Below are 15,524 nucleotides of genomic sequence, written 5' to 3' on the forward strand. Positions count from 1 at the left end.
ATGAAGATTCTCAATTTGCTGACATTCCGGGCATCTGGTTTAAAGATTCTCAATTTGCTGACACTCCGGGCATCTGGTTTACTTCGGAGGGAGAAAGAGATGCAACGTTTGAAGGGGGGGCAGCCATACAGAAGATTTATTTCAAAAGACAGAGCGCAGGAGGAATGAGAAGCATTAAAGAATTTATACTTTATGAAACATCATTTGCAAAACTTTCGATACCACCACTGAGAATTAAAGACAAGCTGAAAAGTGCAACAAGCGTAGGACAACAACATTATATGAGAGGCATCTTAAGCAAAAAGGTGCGAAGATCTTCTTGTTTGGACTTGCTTATAAAGACGTTTGGAGAACTTGATCCACGAATGGCAATAGGATTAAGGAGGTTTTGTTATTGGAGAGACACAGGCTGATAGATGGAAGAATACAATTCAAAATTAGCTAAACCTAATTATTTTTATTTGTAATAGACATAGTTGAATAATAATTGATAATGATAGTAATGTATATAATGTGGAGTTGATATGATAAATAATAATTGGATATGAGAAGGTAAGGTTAGAAATATTTTTGGACCATATACAAAGGTTATTAATCACAATAATTATCACTATTAAAAAATAAAACAAAACTATATACAGTTAAATGTTAACTAATATGGGGAAAATGTTATGATATACGATATAATTACATAAAGAAAGGAGAATGATAATAAACTATATACATGGAAGATGGAATTTTTGGTATTAAATATTATGGATGTTTAGCTAAAACAGGATATGAGGATTTGATGTTAATAGAGGATTTTACAAACAAGTAAATGAAATGCTAGCATGTGGTTATGGGTTAAATTTTTGGCATAGTTAAGGATGAAAGATGTTTAAATAACTGTAGTCAACTAAAAGTGGAGGTATAATGATGTCAATATGGTAAACATTTGAGTTAAGATATTTGAATTAATATGAATTAATGGAAGAGATGCACCAAAACATGTTGTAACCAGCTGATATACTTTTTTATAAGATATACGTGTTTTTTTTCCTTTGTTTTTCCTTTTTTTTCCCTGCCTTGTTTTTTGTTTTTTGTCTTTTTTGTGTTTTGATTTTTTCTTTTCCCACTGGTGTGGGCATGTGTTGTTTATGTAACAATTTTTTTAAATAATAATAATAATAAAAAAATCCAGTTAGGTTTATTTTGCCTTGCTTTGGACAGATGAATTGCCAGAAACTGCAGCTTGCTTACCCGAATAAAAACACAATAACTTGGGTGTGGAATTGCATTGGCTCCCACAAACATTGCTCATCCTAGAACAGATGCAAATGTTTACTAGCTAGTGCAAATTTCAAAATTCATGTTTTTTTTTCCTCTCCCTCTGTATACCTTATTTATTGCACCAGGGACTAAACTTGGAAAGGTGATTTCATCCCATGCCCCTCTCCTGCAGTCCAAACAAAGCAGTCATGGAGGGAAGTAGCCAACAACCTGAGAGGATGGAACAATAGCCTAAAATGACCAATAGGAGCTGGTCAGACCCAGCTCCTTGGTCGACAATGCCATGACCTATCGTATAAAAATGGTTACTTTTGTCATGTTTGTGCTAGAGTTAGGGAAACACGAGGATGAATCTTCATATGTTTAGAGCTGCAAGGCTAGCATCTTCTCCAGGAACTACATGAATCGAATTGACTCCATTCCTTCTCAAAGTGTTTTACATTCCCTTTCCTTTTTTCTTTATGCATTTAACCTCCCCAAACCCAATGATCCAAATTATTCTTCCTCTCTCTACTATACAATTAGAAGTGAGATGCCCTCAATCTCGGGGTTTTGGGATTTTCAAAGGGGAACACAGAGCACAATATCTTTAAAGCGCTAGGCTTAGAAACTCTGGGCAGAGAGACTCTTCCAGAAGCACTGTGACAACACAAGAAAACCTTTTTCTAGACGGGAAGAAGCACGTATCTACTTTATCACTATCTGGTCTTAACAATCATCTTCTCAATCTCTCATGGGAGAAATGGAATGGATAGTAAAGAGGAGATTCTAGTTGATGATACTTCTGAAGCAACAATCTATGCCTTATCTAGCCTAAGGAACACAGCTCTGAAAAATGATAGTCTTAATAAAAGGGATAGGTTTTATTCCACAGGAAACTAAATGATTTATATGTAAATAGCACAAAATGTCACCTGCCTCCATACCACATGGAACTATTAAGTACCAGGTAGTCATGAAATGGGGGACACAGTGGCTCAGTGGCCAAGACGCTGAGCTTGTCAATTAGAAAGGTTGGCAGTTCAAATCCTAAGCACCACATAATGGGGTGAGCTCCTGTTATTTGTCCCAGCTTCGGCCAACCTAGCAGTTCGAAAGCATGTAGAAATGCAAGTAGAAAAATAGGAATCATGTTTGGTGGGAAGGTAACAGCGTTCTATGTGCCTTCAGTGTTTAGTCATGCCAGCCACATGACCACAGAGAACGTCTTCAAACAGCACTGGCTCTTCAGCTTTGAAACAGAGATGAGCACTGCCCCCTAGAGTCAGAAACGACTAGCACAGATGTGCTAGAGGAACCTTTACCTTTATCTTAGTCATGAAATGATCACTGGACATCTCTGTTGAAGAAACCAGGAGTTTCATTATATATATAGTAACTGTAACTATGTGAAAGGACCTTTTCCTTCTCAATGATAAACTATTCATGTTGCATGGTAAATGAATTCTGAAACTGAGAAACTATTTGCAGTTTTGTAAAGAGAGTTCATCAGAAAAAAATGGAAAAACATTGTGGATATCACCTGTGCACACTCAACAGTAAATAAGGTTGTTAAAATCCCAGTGATTGAATTGAGGCAGGCAATGAGTTTTTGACTGCACATCCATTTATCATGGTCCAATATATTGGAATGCATTTATAAGTTATGTACAGCTGCTCATTTATTCCTTACTCTGCTTGATAATATTTGTGATTCTTCAAAATATTTATCTTTTGTCTAAGTATCATGTTATGCTCATTTTAATTTTTGACAGCTTTATGTTTTCTTTAAAATAAAGTATGTTTTAAATTATATGCTATCTCTGGGTCAGTGGACTGAATTTTTCAAGATAAAGGGAAATTTACTGATGAGACAAGTTCTTTATAAGCAAAATCAAAGAACAAACTTTATATTACATGCATCTTTTTAGAGCCAACATTTGTGGTAGACTCTGGGGCGCTAAGAGATGTTTCAAAAGTTTCCAACTATGAACTGTTTTTGTTTAAAAATCTGCATTATAATTGTTTTCAATATTGCAAAATACATTTCATATAAAGCCACATGCATTTTTCATATAAATGTTAGAACACTTTGAATCATTTATAAGACAAATGAATTAGCTGTAACAAGAACAGGATTACTCAAATTTATTTCTAGCTATAAAACAGTACATCAAAAACAGTACACTCTATTAAATCAGGCTTTTTTTAAAACAGTATTCAGCATCTGTATTTCAAAATGCAGCATAAAACTGATGCAGGTTTTACTACATCTTTAATTTACCAGAATTAATGCAGAAACCAGATGGAGTTCATTAAATCTATACATTCATGGATTAAAAATAAATCCCTGAACACATCCAGAAAGAAGTTATTTCAACATTTGGAAATGAGAAGCTTGAGCATCTTGTTTTGAATATTTAAAAGTAAAATAAAATTTCCTACTTCAGTCTCATCAATCTCTCTTATATTCCTATTAACAAGTTGACAGAATTGCTTGGGATTTGGAAGTGAACATTTTAGAATTTTCTAGTTAAAAACTTTCAATAAATGATTTTGCAACAGCATTTAATAAAGTCCTGAATAATTAAGAACCACCCTAGCTATATCACAAATAATTATGCATTTATATTATTGCCTTCTCTAATGATTAAGCATCTTCTCTGTATCCCGTTTCATTTAAAATATTGTTCCATTCATAGAATGTTAAATGTTAAAACATAATTAACACGTTTATCTATGTCACTGCATTAATTATACAAATAGTAATACAATTCCACAGTACATTTATTCATTCAGTCAAAAAGGTTTCACAAAAATACGGGGGTTGCTTTTGAGGAGTTAAATTACAATCAGTGGGTACAATACTGACAAACATGTACCTCTATTTTAAACTTTATTATGAACAGAAAATGACCCTACGGTGCTCCAAGACTCAAAGAGCTACAACTATAGAATATACCAGCACCTGGAACGCATAATATAACAAATTCTGCTAAGGCAGGCAAAATACATCAATTGATAGGCGTGTAGGAGAGATTATACATCTCCATGTGATAGTGTGTATTTATGTATTCATTTTCCTTTGTCAAATTCTTTTAAGTGTATTTATACTTTAGAAAGAAGTCCTGACTCTGGAGCACTTGCTTTAATGAGGTTCTGGATTTCTTTGAATTTGGGATGATCTTTGTCAGCTATCAGCTGCAACAATACGGCTTCACTAGTGGTAACAATAATCCCAGTGCGAGCAAGGCGCTGGAAAAAAACAAAACAAATAAAGCCAATTATTTGCTGAGAAATATTTGAACAATAAACCCACAGATTTTACAATTTCCTAATAACAGTGCATAATAATTTATCTTAAAACAAAAAAACAACTTTGAAAATAGTTCCACTTCACTGAAATCACATTTTAGATTAATAATACAAAGATAATAAATAGCAATTATATATAAACTAATAAATAAATAGCTTCCAGGCATGGTTTTTATTATCCAATTGTCATTTTGTTCCTGTTCCTTCACATAATTGTATGGGTGTCTGGATAGTAATATATTTCAGTTATACCATTCCTACACTTTCCCATTTCTTTGTCCATTTTGCTTTTCACAATGAATATATTTAAACAGTTAAATGTAGAATAGATGCATTGATTTGCACATTAAAACACCATAAATTACTCACATAATTGTTAAAAGACAGTTCTTTATGCCCTTGATGAAATAAATGCTTGGGATACCTCTTATGTTATATTCACCTTTGTGTCTTTATTCTGAGAAATCCGTCCCATAAAGGAAACATGCTTTGATGATTTTCATATAATAAAAAGACAGGAAGAGCTTGGAGTTTCTTTCAAAGATCTTAGCAGAATATTAATTCTAGTAATTGTATTGTGTTTTATTTTTGATATTTTATAATTGTTCTAAACTGCCTTGGATTTTGTATAACAAGAAATGTTGGATATACATTCAATATTTTATTTAAAAATATTTAGACTATTTTTAAGAATAACAGAACTGCTTTTCATAATAGTCAATATCTATATAGAAAAGATATCATTCTTTGCTTTCAGAAGATACTGTAAATTACATTGCTAGTAAAAATCCTTAAGTAATAAGCAAACATTTTATATTACCTAAAACCTTGACTAATCTGCCCCACTGAATTTAATGGGGACAAGTGTTGTTTGGATACTGCCCAGTCATTTGGTAGAGAAATGGACAGCATGTCAATTTAATAAATAAATAAAATATAGATGCAATTATTGACTTTGCACAAGCTAGACAGTTCTTGCTGAAGTTCAAAAATCAAAACCAAAAAAATTACTTATACATTAGCTTAATAAATTCTTCTTCCACAAAACATAAATCTATGCATATATCCCAAAATAATGCTGTACCTTTAGATTTGTTAACTACCATCATTGATTTCTCTAATTAAATAAAAGAAAAATAGTTTAAGAGGCTTAAAATAATTTCTTCTATTATTTTATTGGTATAAGAGGTCGCCACAAGTGTCAAAGAGTTCTGTGTCTCAAATGCTAGGATTCCTCTGCTCATCATGTATTACTGTACTGTATATAAAAATCAGAAATAGACGTGTGTCATATTATTAAGGAATAACTGAAAAAAGTGTGTTACCTAATCCAATCATCCTGTTCTGGCAAATTTCTATATGCTGTTTCCTTTTACAATACTTTAAGAATCAATTTCCTCAGGGATTTTGCTCCATTGTCAGCCTGATATTACTATAATGTTTTTTCACCTGTCCCTAAATCAAGATGCATTTAAAATTGATTTTGCTTATGTTTTGTGAAATTGATTTCTCTCTCAAAGCAGAAAGGGTAGCTGAAATCTTTGTCATAAACTTTTATTTTAGTAAGCCATTTGGTAAACTAAATCTTTCTATGCTACCTCAGGTTTTCTTTGAATGTATTCTCTTTTCCACCTTATATTTTTGATTTTTAGTTACTGCTGACAAAGAAATCAGTAAAATAGAGGCTATATGGATGCTAACAATGGTAGGGAAGTAATATACAGTCATATACATGTACTGTACACTCTTTTAAGAAATAGAAAAATATATTTCCTTTTCTGTGCCACAGAAATATTTGAAACTACAGGAATGTAATACTTACAATTGTTACAATCTAACCATTACTGAAGCCAAACTCACATAATTATATAATAAAATTACCTCCAGAGCAAACATTCTGTCCATCATACTTCTTGAAGAGGTTGCATCAGCCACAATATGAACTTCCAAACCTCTGCCAATTAATTCTAGTGCTGTCTGCTGAATGCATACATGAGTCTTGAAGAAGAATAAAAGTAAATCATATCAGCAATTATTATATTTACAAATGATATTTTACCTTTATTTCAATAGCAATGCTGCTCTAGGAAAACTACAAATACATACTTCTACTCCAAATAAAACAACGCTGCGGATTCCAGGTATTTCTGCTATAGCAGCCTCAACTTCAGGCAAGACCATAGAAAACTTTGTTTTGGGTAAAACAAGTTTAGCTCCAGTTAAGTCAATTTCTTGAACGGTGCTTCCAAGACCTTTAGGATACTGTTCGGTTACAATGATTGGGATTCCTAAAATCCGTGCACCTTGAAGCTGAAAAGATTTTTAAAAAACAGAAAAATGAAAGTTTATTTAAATAATAAAATATTAATAATAGTACAATTAAAATAGTACCTGACCTTCAACAAACCAAATATACATACCAATCGTTGGCTTACGCTGATAATATCTCCAAAATACTTGATAGCAGGTCTGAATCTTTCTTGCATATCACAACAGAAAAACACAGTGCTGGATGGTGTGAGATTGCCCAATGTTGTTATCTGATATAAAGAAAGAAGGGGATAATAATGATTATGGTTGCCATCCCATTTTACTTAAAAAATGTCTCACTGTTCTCAATTATCTTACATTCAAGTAGATATACTTAGGATTCCACTGTTTAAACAGATATATTTTAAATGGGCAGAAACCCAAATCCATACTATTTTTGTTCCATAGAATATTTAACCCTATCTTAGAATCACATATTCCCAGGTTAATATTTTCTAATTCATAAAACCTCTCTTTTAAAATCAAGCTGCTTTAGTAAGGAAGGCTATTGTTTTGAAAGAGAAATCTAAACGTCTTTCAAGTATGTAAAGATAGTATATATAGTTTTAGTATCTTTATCATTATCTTTGAAATGTATGAATGCTTTATCAGACGAATCCAACACTTTGGGGTTTAAACCAATATTTTATTTATTGATCTGGATTTTAAAAAAAATACTTCAAACAAGTAACTATGGGGCGCTAAATATGATGATACTACATGAAAATTAAATAATAAAAATATGCTTTCATATATTATATGTGTTGCTAAGGCACTTGAAAGCAAAGCTTACTTTTCTAAGTTTAGCAATTCATTTTTTTTTCTTGTTCAAATGTGACTGCTGAGGTGTAGTTATCTTGTTTTTTTCATCACTAAAGTGTTCAGTGAAATGCTAGATCCAAAGCACTAGAAGTGAACCTTTGTGATATAGTGTGATTGAGCTGCTGAACTAGGACCGCAATGATTCAGGTACAACTCTACACTTAAGTTGGGAAATAGAAATCTGACAAATGAATATGCACAGAGGAACATATTTTTCCTTTTCTCAAAGAAATTCATGGATCCTCCAGAGAAGCATCTCACATAGCATGAGAAGCTGTTGCCGGGGGGGGGGGGGGAGATCATTCTTTTTCCTATGTAACAGTGATTATATGCATGTGAAAATCATTATCATTATCACCGTTTGTCTTGATACATTTTTCTGATTTCCTGATCATTATTTTTCTCCTTGGAATAATTCACAAGCTTTATTCCCATTTGAATATATGAATTGATTTATGACCTGCCTATCTGTTCTGGCAAGCAATTATAAAAGTGACCTTTATGATAACTAAGTTCTGTGATAGCTGAGCAGACTGAAAATCTGTTCATATTAACTTGGAATATATTCTATTAATTTCAAAAAAAGTATTCCTAAAAATGTGTGAGCTAATTAGAACATTTAGGTTGCAATTCTAAGCTAACATACTTCAGAGTAGACCTGATTCAACTCAGATGGATTTTTGTTTGAGAACACATTAAGAGAACTATGCTAAGTTTAACTTCTGAAGAAAGAACAAGCAGAATTGAAGTATTGATGTTTCATATGCATAAATACATAAAGGAAACTCTACTGTTTTATGGTTTGTTTTTCTATTTTAGGATCTGGTCAACATCACAACTGATTTCACTATATATAAGCAGTCACTAGAACTTGAAGATGTTCTTTGAGTTCAGTGAACCAGACACTATTCTAACATATTTTGGTACTTTTCCCTAGTTAAATTCTTAAGAAACTGGAAATATTATAATTGCTAACAGTACTAATTTAACTTGTGTTATTAATTAAATCATTATTTCACAAACTATAATTAAACATATAGTGTATCTGCAACAAGCAAACAAACAAAATCAAAGGGAAACACGTCATACAGATATTGTGTATCTGTCTTTCAAGTTACTGCAAATTAAGAAGTTCATTTTAAAACAATACCGAATACTTATTTATGCAACGCTGAATGTAAGCATGCGGCTATTATAAAAAGCAGATATCTAAAGGCAGACTTCTATTACAAAATCTGAAAATGCTATATAGTGTAATTTAGCTCATGGAAGAAAAAAAGAGGGATTGAAAAAGAACGCTTTCCCTGTTTAACTCATATAATCTGCAATATTCCCAGAGTTCCTCTAAAAGCTGCTGCTGAATTGTTGTAATTCAAGGAACAAAAGATATGGCTTTATTGACTTCATTTATTTATTTATTAACTGCAATGTAGTTAACAATATTCAAAATAATTAAATTAAGATTAAATGTTGTTCCAGATCTAGCTATTTGGAGTCCAATCTCTAGTAAAGCCAGCTTCAATATTATGCACCCCCTTTTAAGTAGAGAAAGGGACTCTTTAAAATTAAATTTAATTTTAATCCTTCATTTAATCCTCTCTCTCCTCCTGTTCCAATGCTGCTTCTTGTTTGCTCTTTTTTTTTGCATAAACATTGAGGCTAAATCTAGTCCTTGACCCCCAAAAAGATTGCATATCCCTGAGTTTAAAAAAAAATATCCAGTCAAATGAAACTTCTTTCAGAGGTATTAAATATTCATTCAGAGTGTACCCTAGCACTTTTTCACCAAATGCAGGAGATGTCTTGCTTAAGACTTCAATCTTAAAATGATAAATTCTTGGATCTTTTTTGAAATATACATGGACTTGTTTTTAATGTAAAACCATTGTTATATACAATATAACATCAAAACAATATAGGATTATTTTTATGACTGATATCTCATAAAATGTAGATATTGAAAATGCATCTACATCAATCTAGTACCAATACCACTGTCACATTTTATCAGAAGTCAATGAGTTGACTGAAAAAAATGAATGCTTTAACAATAAATTCCAAGGGCTAAAAACTGCCTTAAAAGAGAAAGTGACCCATTTTTTGCACAGGAGGTCTGAGGGTCAATCCCCAGCACAGAGTACTAGTGTTACAAATTTCAACTGGAAACTCTCGTGTTTTATAACGTTATATAGTCTCACTTAAACAGCATGATGGCTATGTCAAGCCTATCTGATACGGTATAACAATGACTAAATACTGCTGATACAGCTATTGAGTATTATATTGAGCAATGACGGTTCAATACTGTTATTCAACCACAATAATGGTTGAATAATGTTAACTGATGTTACTAGTGAGGAAAGTGGCTTTCAAGTTCTAAAATATAACACAGAATGTCCTTGCTCATGCTCTATGCACCATGAGGAAAGTTTTACTCAGACTGAAGATGTCTAACTGCAGTCCAATCCATCTCTTCTCTCCTTTACTCCATTTTATAGAGATTTGCAAGAATGGAATAATAAGATATGAAATGGACATTGCAACTGGGATAAATTGAGACGCCTCTCTTGGGTAAAAGCAAGGGGAACTCTAAATCCTGCATAGGAGGTTTAGAGCAAATATTTCCCAGTTTGCCATATCGACTATTCTCTGTTGATCTTATTTCAATAATCAGCAGCATTAGAGCTCTAAAAGAACAACATACATTATTGCATAGATATACTTAACTTGCTGTAAAATTTATTTTACTCAGTTAGTTAGTTAGTTACTTACTTAGTAACTAACTAACTAACTAACTATCCATTTCTGTTGGACAAGGGCTCTGGGCAATGTATAATACCAACAATAAAATCAAACATTAAAATCAGAATAATTTAGGCTTAAAAGTTTTAAAATTATAAAAAAACATTCTAAAAATTTCAGAAGGTGAGGAATTCCAAGATGGGGTTGTATTAGACAGCTGTTAATGCAGGCGGGGGAGCGGGATTCATATGGTTGTGTGGGCCTCTGTGTCCCCCACACAAGGTTACACAGTCAGGTTTTGACCCCTTTGCAGAAGGCCAAAAGATTTGGGGGCTTTCCTCACCTCCCAGGGCAAGATGTTCCACAATGCTGGGACAGCAGCTGAGAAGGCCCTCTTCCTGATTTAAAATGGAACCTAGTAACAGCATAACATTATAAAGGTTATAAAGATGTTTGGGTGCTTCAAGGTCAATGTATATTAATTGATGAAGATGTAACAGTCATTTATTTTTATACTCTGATAATGAGAATCTGAAGCTACTTATATTTACTTTTTAGAACCGCTAAAATACTCAGTGTTACAAATGTTTCTTTTGGTTCATACATTTTGCGCCACATAATTCAACCTATGAACATTCAGTCAGTGATCACTCCAAGTTACAATGGTGCTATGCAAATGGTTGTGATTTATTCTATAAGTTCCAGCCATCCCAGAACCCCAAGGTCAGGTGATCACAATCTGGGTGCTTAGCTTCATACTTATGACTGGTTGTCAAGCAGTGGTGGGTTACGGATCCCGTTGCAACCAGTACGGTGAACGGGGCCCGGTGTCCACATCAATGCGTGCAGCATGCACGCACACATGCGCAGCACACACATGCGCAGCACACACATGCAGCCTTACCTCCTGCAACGCTCCAGCTGCTCGGCGGAGCATCATGCAGGCACTGTACACTCCATGCGCGGAAGCGCAAAGGAGCTCAAATACAGGTAAGGAGGGCAGGCGGGCCTCTGGAACACCGTATCAGAATGGTACCTGGTGCTCCCGGCAGGCACCAGTATGCCTGTACCACGGCATACAGTCCGCAACCCACCACTGTTGTCAAGCGACCTTTAATCACATGGTTGTCATTTGCAAATGTCCCTGACAGCTTCCCCAAAAAGTCAGTGCGGAAGCTAGCAGGGAAGGTAGTTGCTGGGGTAAGTCTCCCCAATCAGTGCACCACCCCACCCTCTCCGCACTTGTGCCATACCAGCCACTTTCACACCCGTGCACTCTCCACAACCTATATTGCTGACTCTCGTGCATCATCCCTAGCCCCCATAGTGCCTGTTATGTACCTCATTGCACCTTACAATACAATACAACACAACAGCAGAGTTGGAAGGGACCTTGAAGGTCTTCCAGTCCAACCTCTTGCCTAGGCAGGAAACCCTATACCGTTTGAGACAAATGGCTATCCAACCTCTTCTTAAAGACTTCCAGTGTTGGGGCATTCACAACTTCTGGAGGCAAGCTGTTCCACTGATTAATTGTTCTAACTGTCAGGAAATTTCTCCTCAGTTCTAAGTTGCTTCTCTCCTTGATTAGTTTCCACCCATTGCTTCTTGTTCTAACCTCAGGTGCCTTGGAAAATAGTTTGACTCCTTCTTCTTTGTGGCAACCCCTGAGATATTGGAACACTGCTATCATGTCTCCCCTAGTCCTTCTTTCTATTAAACTAGACATACCCAGTTCCTGCAACCTTCTCTTGCACACTCGCACACCCTCATGCCGTGCCTTCCCACACACCCTTGATCCTTCCCCAGCAGCCACCTACCTGCCTGAGGGCCTGAGACTTGTAACGTTTTGTCAGCTTCCCCACTGATTTGCTTGTGGGAAGCTGACAGGAAATTGCCTGCCTAACAACTTTAGAGATTCAGTTAATGACAACAACCAGCAACCAAGATTGCTGGATTATGACTACCCGGCAGAACAGTTTTAGGCTAATAAGACTGACAATTTCTTTAAAGGCTTTCCAGTAGCCTCCTGTAATCAGCTGAGATCAATAGCAGAACTAAGAAACAAGCCCAATAAAATCAGTGGGACCAATTCATGTGGTTTAATCTGGATGTTCAGAGTTATGAAATGCTATTCACAAGACACTTCAGCTAAGATCACCTTCTATGGCAAACTATCATTCTCTCCACCATTTATAATTGTCACTAAAGTGTGATCTGGGAATACTCAAGCTTTATCCAATTTTGTCTATTGGTATTTTCCAGCTACCATTAAAGCTGAAGGAAGTTAACTGATTATTAAACGCAATGTTCCACTTTCTGAATATTCCCAACAAGGAGTCAGTAGAGATGCCAACCTTAACATAGTGGTGATTAGGTTTCCTAAGCAGGGAGTGGGATTCTTCTCTGCTGCCTGCCTCACTCCCATCCTGGATCACGCACATATCTTCTCCTCCGCCTACTCCACTCCCTTTACCTCCACACTGGCTAGAGAGCACAGCACTGCCTAATCCAGTGCAGAAGTTTCCAAGGGTTAACTGCAGCTGCTGTTATTGGAGATAAGTGATGGAGTTCTCCTGAAAGCACTGAGGACAAGGGTTGAGGGAAGATGCAACTAAGGAAAGAGGAGCAGGAAAGACAAAGAATCTGTTCTGGGGATGGTGGTGTGTGCCAAGAGAGAAAGGAGGAAAATGAGATGAAAATGAGGTCGCAAAGCAAAGGAGGCTGAAAATTCCTGGAGCGGGAGGTAATGCTAGGATATGGAGAGTGGGAACAGCGAGCTTAAATCGTCCCATTGAACGGACTGCAAGGCAAGTTTCTGATCATTCCCACAGCCAACCAAGAAATGCCCACGATAGCATACAAAACCATTGCTTGGTCCTGCAGCAGATCACTGACCTCCACCATCCTCTTCACCCAGCACAGAATGGTTATTCAGCATAGAAAACATTACTTTTTTTGCTGGATCAGCTTCACCAGGCTTTAGTCTGCCTCAGCAATAAACTAACAAGAAGTGGAGCCTTTGCTACAGAGGTTATATTCTATGTAAAAGTTAGAGGGTTGTATTAGAACACCTCCAAGGCCTCTTCCAACTGTTATTGTTGATCTCTCACACACACACAGCGGGAATGAGCTCTCTGAATCATAAACATTTGTCATTCTTTTAGTGCTGGCAGCCAATGAATTGGGTTTAACAATGTGTTGAATAACACATTGAATAACCAATGTGTGGACAAATCTAAACCTGTGTTACAAGCCGGAAAGATTTGGTTTTAAAATACCCAAGACCAAAACCATGTTTTACTTCACATGTCACCCAGGTTCACACAACATGCATATATTACAGATTGTTCCCATTCTCAGGATACACAACTGATGTTAGAAGCCAAGGTGGAAGCCTTGTTCAATACACTAGGACAAATTGATTGACTATTTAATAGTTCAGGGTGTTGGTGCAATCTAACATATGTAGCCATTTTGTTAAGGGAACCAAAACTGACTTGCAGAAGGTGCGGAGGCTGGCTATGACCATTTCACTGTCGCCCAGCGGATTTCACCTTTTTCCCCCAGCGCCACGTGGGTGTGGAAGGCTCACACTGGACGCCGGATGCCAAGAGGGCCTTCGCTTCAATGATCCAGGCGGCGCTGTTCTTGCATTCCCACATACACGCGCGCGCGTCCTTGCTCTTTTTCACCGTCACCCACCTGTATCTGCAGGGGCACGAGGCGCAGTTTGCACCGCTCATTCACCAGGAAGCCCTTGGGCAGGTCGATGTATTGGCTCCACTCCTCGGAAAAGAGCTGCACCACAAACTTGCGGTGCATGTCGAGCTGGTCGCCGTAAAGGCTCAAGAACTTCTGAATTAGCATCTCGTAGCCGGAGCCGTGTGGCACCGTCGAAGGCCTGGCGAAGACCGAGAAGCAAAAGAGCACCGGCACCGGCACCGGCACAGACCCAGAGCCGCCGCCACCGCCGCCACCGCCGCTGAGCGGGAGAGGGGCGACGACGGCAGAGGCTTCCGAAAGCTGCTGCTCCGCCGCCGCCGCCATATTCGCGGGCAGCCGCTCCAGTTCCGCTCCGCCGGCGCAGCTCCTCCTCCTCCTGTCGTCGTCGCCGCCGCCTGGCCAGACGGGAGGCGCCGGCGGCCCCCAATCGCGGCTTCTGCTCCTCCTTCTCACCATAGGAACCTGTCCTGGGACGGGCGAGGCACCGCCAGGTGTGGACGCGGAAGGGGAGAGGTCGCTGCTCCCCTCTTGAATTGGGAAGCAAGCCGTGGGGTGGGGAAGAGAGCGCGAGCCTCGCTCCCACTGGTGCGCAGACGGGCGGGCACCTTGGGCTGTAGAGGCAGCGGACCGGGACGGCAATGAGACGCTGCCGCTGGGAGCTGCGGCTCGTGTCCAAAGCCTTCGCCGTGGAGCGTCTGAAGAGGAGGTTTAGAAGAGAGGGCGGTCTCTTGGGAGGCTAGACTCGTGCCCGTTCCCCTCCTCAACAGGGGCCATGCCAGCTGTGCCCGGCTGCTGTGGATTACGGTACCTCCAGTGCATGTAGCGAACCGAGAAAATGGAAAGGTGGTGTAGATAGTGATGTGGAATAATGTCAAGCAGAGAGAATCATGCCATTCCTTTTTTTAAGATGGCTTACAAAATCAAATTTAAGCCCAATTATTAAAGTTAGAACCCAGTGACAAATTACTTTTCTGGATCCAAACATTCCACATAACTTTGTTGCACTCTGAGATGATAAAATTGCCCGCTACTGAAAATTAACTAGAAGAATTCCAAATTAACATATTTCATGTATGGTATGTGTCAGTTGGATGGCTGTAAGTTTGGTAGAATTGTAGATGCCAACTTAGGCTCTTAAATCCTGGGTCTTCCCAACCATGGCTAAGACACAGATTAATCTGAGCCAGTCAGGTAGTTTTCATTTTCCTAGTGGTGCAAGCAAAGGGAAAATATTTCCTGTATTGGCACTGAAATGCAATGAAGCAACTTCTCCTTGGCACTTGTGTGCACTGCTGGAGCCAAATACACAAGTACATTGCCACAGTTCTACCAGATTGTTTAAATCCATTGGTTATCTC

General features: G+C 37.4%; 1 protein-coding gene across 2 annotated transcripts; it reads right to left on the bottom strand.

The window, feature by feature from the left end:
* Positions 1 to 3,382: 3,382 nt before the first annotated feature.
* ISOC1 (isochorismatase domain containing 1) lies at positions 3,383 to 15,251 on the bottom strand. 2 transcript variants are annotated; one of them, XM_032214376.1, is made up of 6 exons: positions 14,146 to 15,251; positions 6,987 to 7,106; positions 6,673 to 6,876; positions 6,448 to 6,564; positions 5,009 to 5,053; positions 3,383 to 4,506 (listed from the first exon to the last, which is right to left on the bottom strand). In XM_032214376.1, the coding sequence occupies exons 1-6, from the start codon at positions 14,620 to 14,622 to the stop codon at positions 4,360 to 4,362; spliced, it is 1,110 nt and encodes a 369-aa protein (XP_032070267.1). In that variant the 5' UTR covers positions 14,623 to 15,251; the 3' UTR covers positions 3,383 to 4,359. The 2 variants fall into 2 exon arrangements, with proteins under 2 accessions (XP_032070267.1, XP_032070268.1); XM_032214377.1 differs by lacking the exon at positions 5,009 to 5,053 and having other exon boundaries at positions 14,146 to 14,552.
* Positions 15,252 to 15,524: the final 273 nt, after the last annotated feature.

The sequence above is a fragment of the Thamnophis elegans genome, chromosome 3 (assembly GCF_009769535.1).
Source record: "Thamnophis elegans isolate rThaEle1 chromosome 3, rThaEle1.pri, whole genome shotgun sequence".
NCBI classification, from domain to species: domain Eukaryota; kingdom Metazoa; phylum Chordata; class Lepidosauria; order Squamata; family Colubridae; genus Thamnophis; species Thamnophis elegans.

What these genes read in the sequence shown, in the direction of transcription:
- ISOC1 (XM_032214376.1), bottom strand. Translation starts at nt 14,622, where the DNA reads ATGGTGAGAAGGAGGAGCAGAAGCCGCGATTGGGGGCCGCCGGCGCCT. An exon ending in TCAGCGTAAGCCAACGATTG is followed by an intron (nt 6,877 to 6,986) that starts GTATGTATATTT and finishes AAATCTTTTCAG; the next exon opens with CTTCAAGGTGCACGGATTTT. An exon ending in TTGTTTTATTTGGAGTAGAA is followed by an intron (nt 6,565 to 6,672) that starts GTATGTATTTGT and finishes TTCTTCTTCAAG; the next exon opens with ACTCATGTATGCATTCAGCA.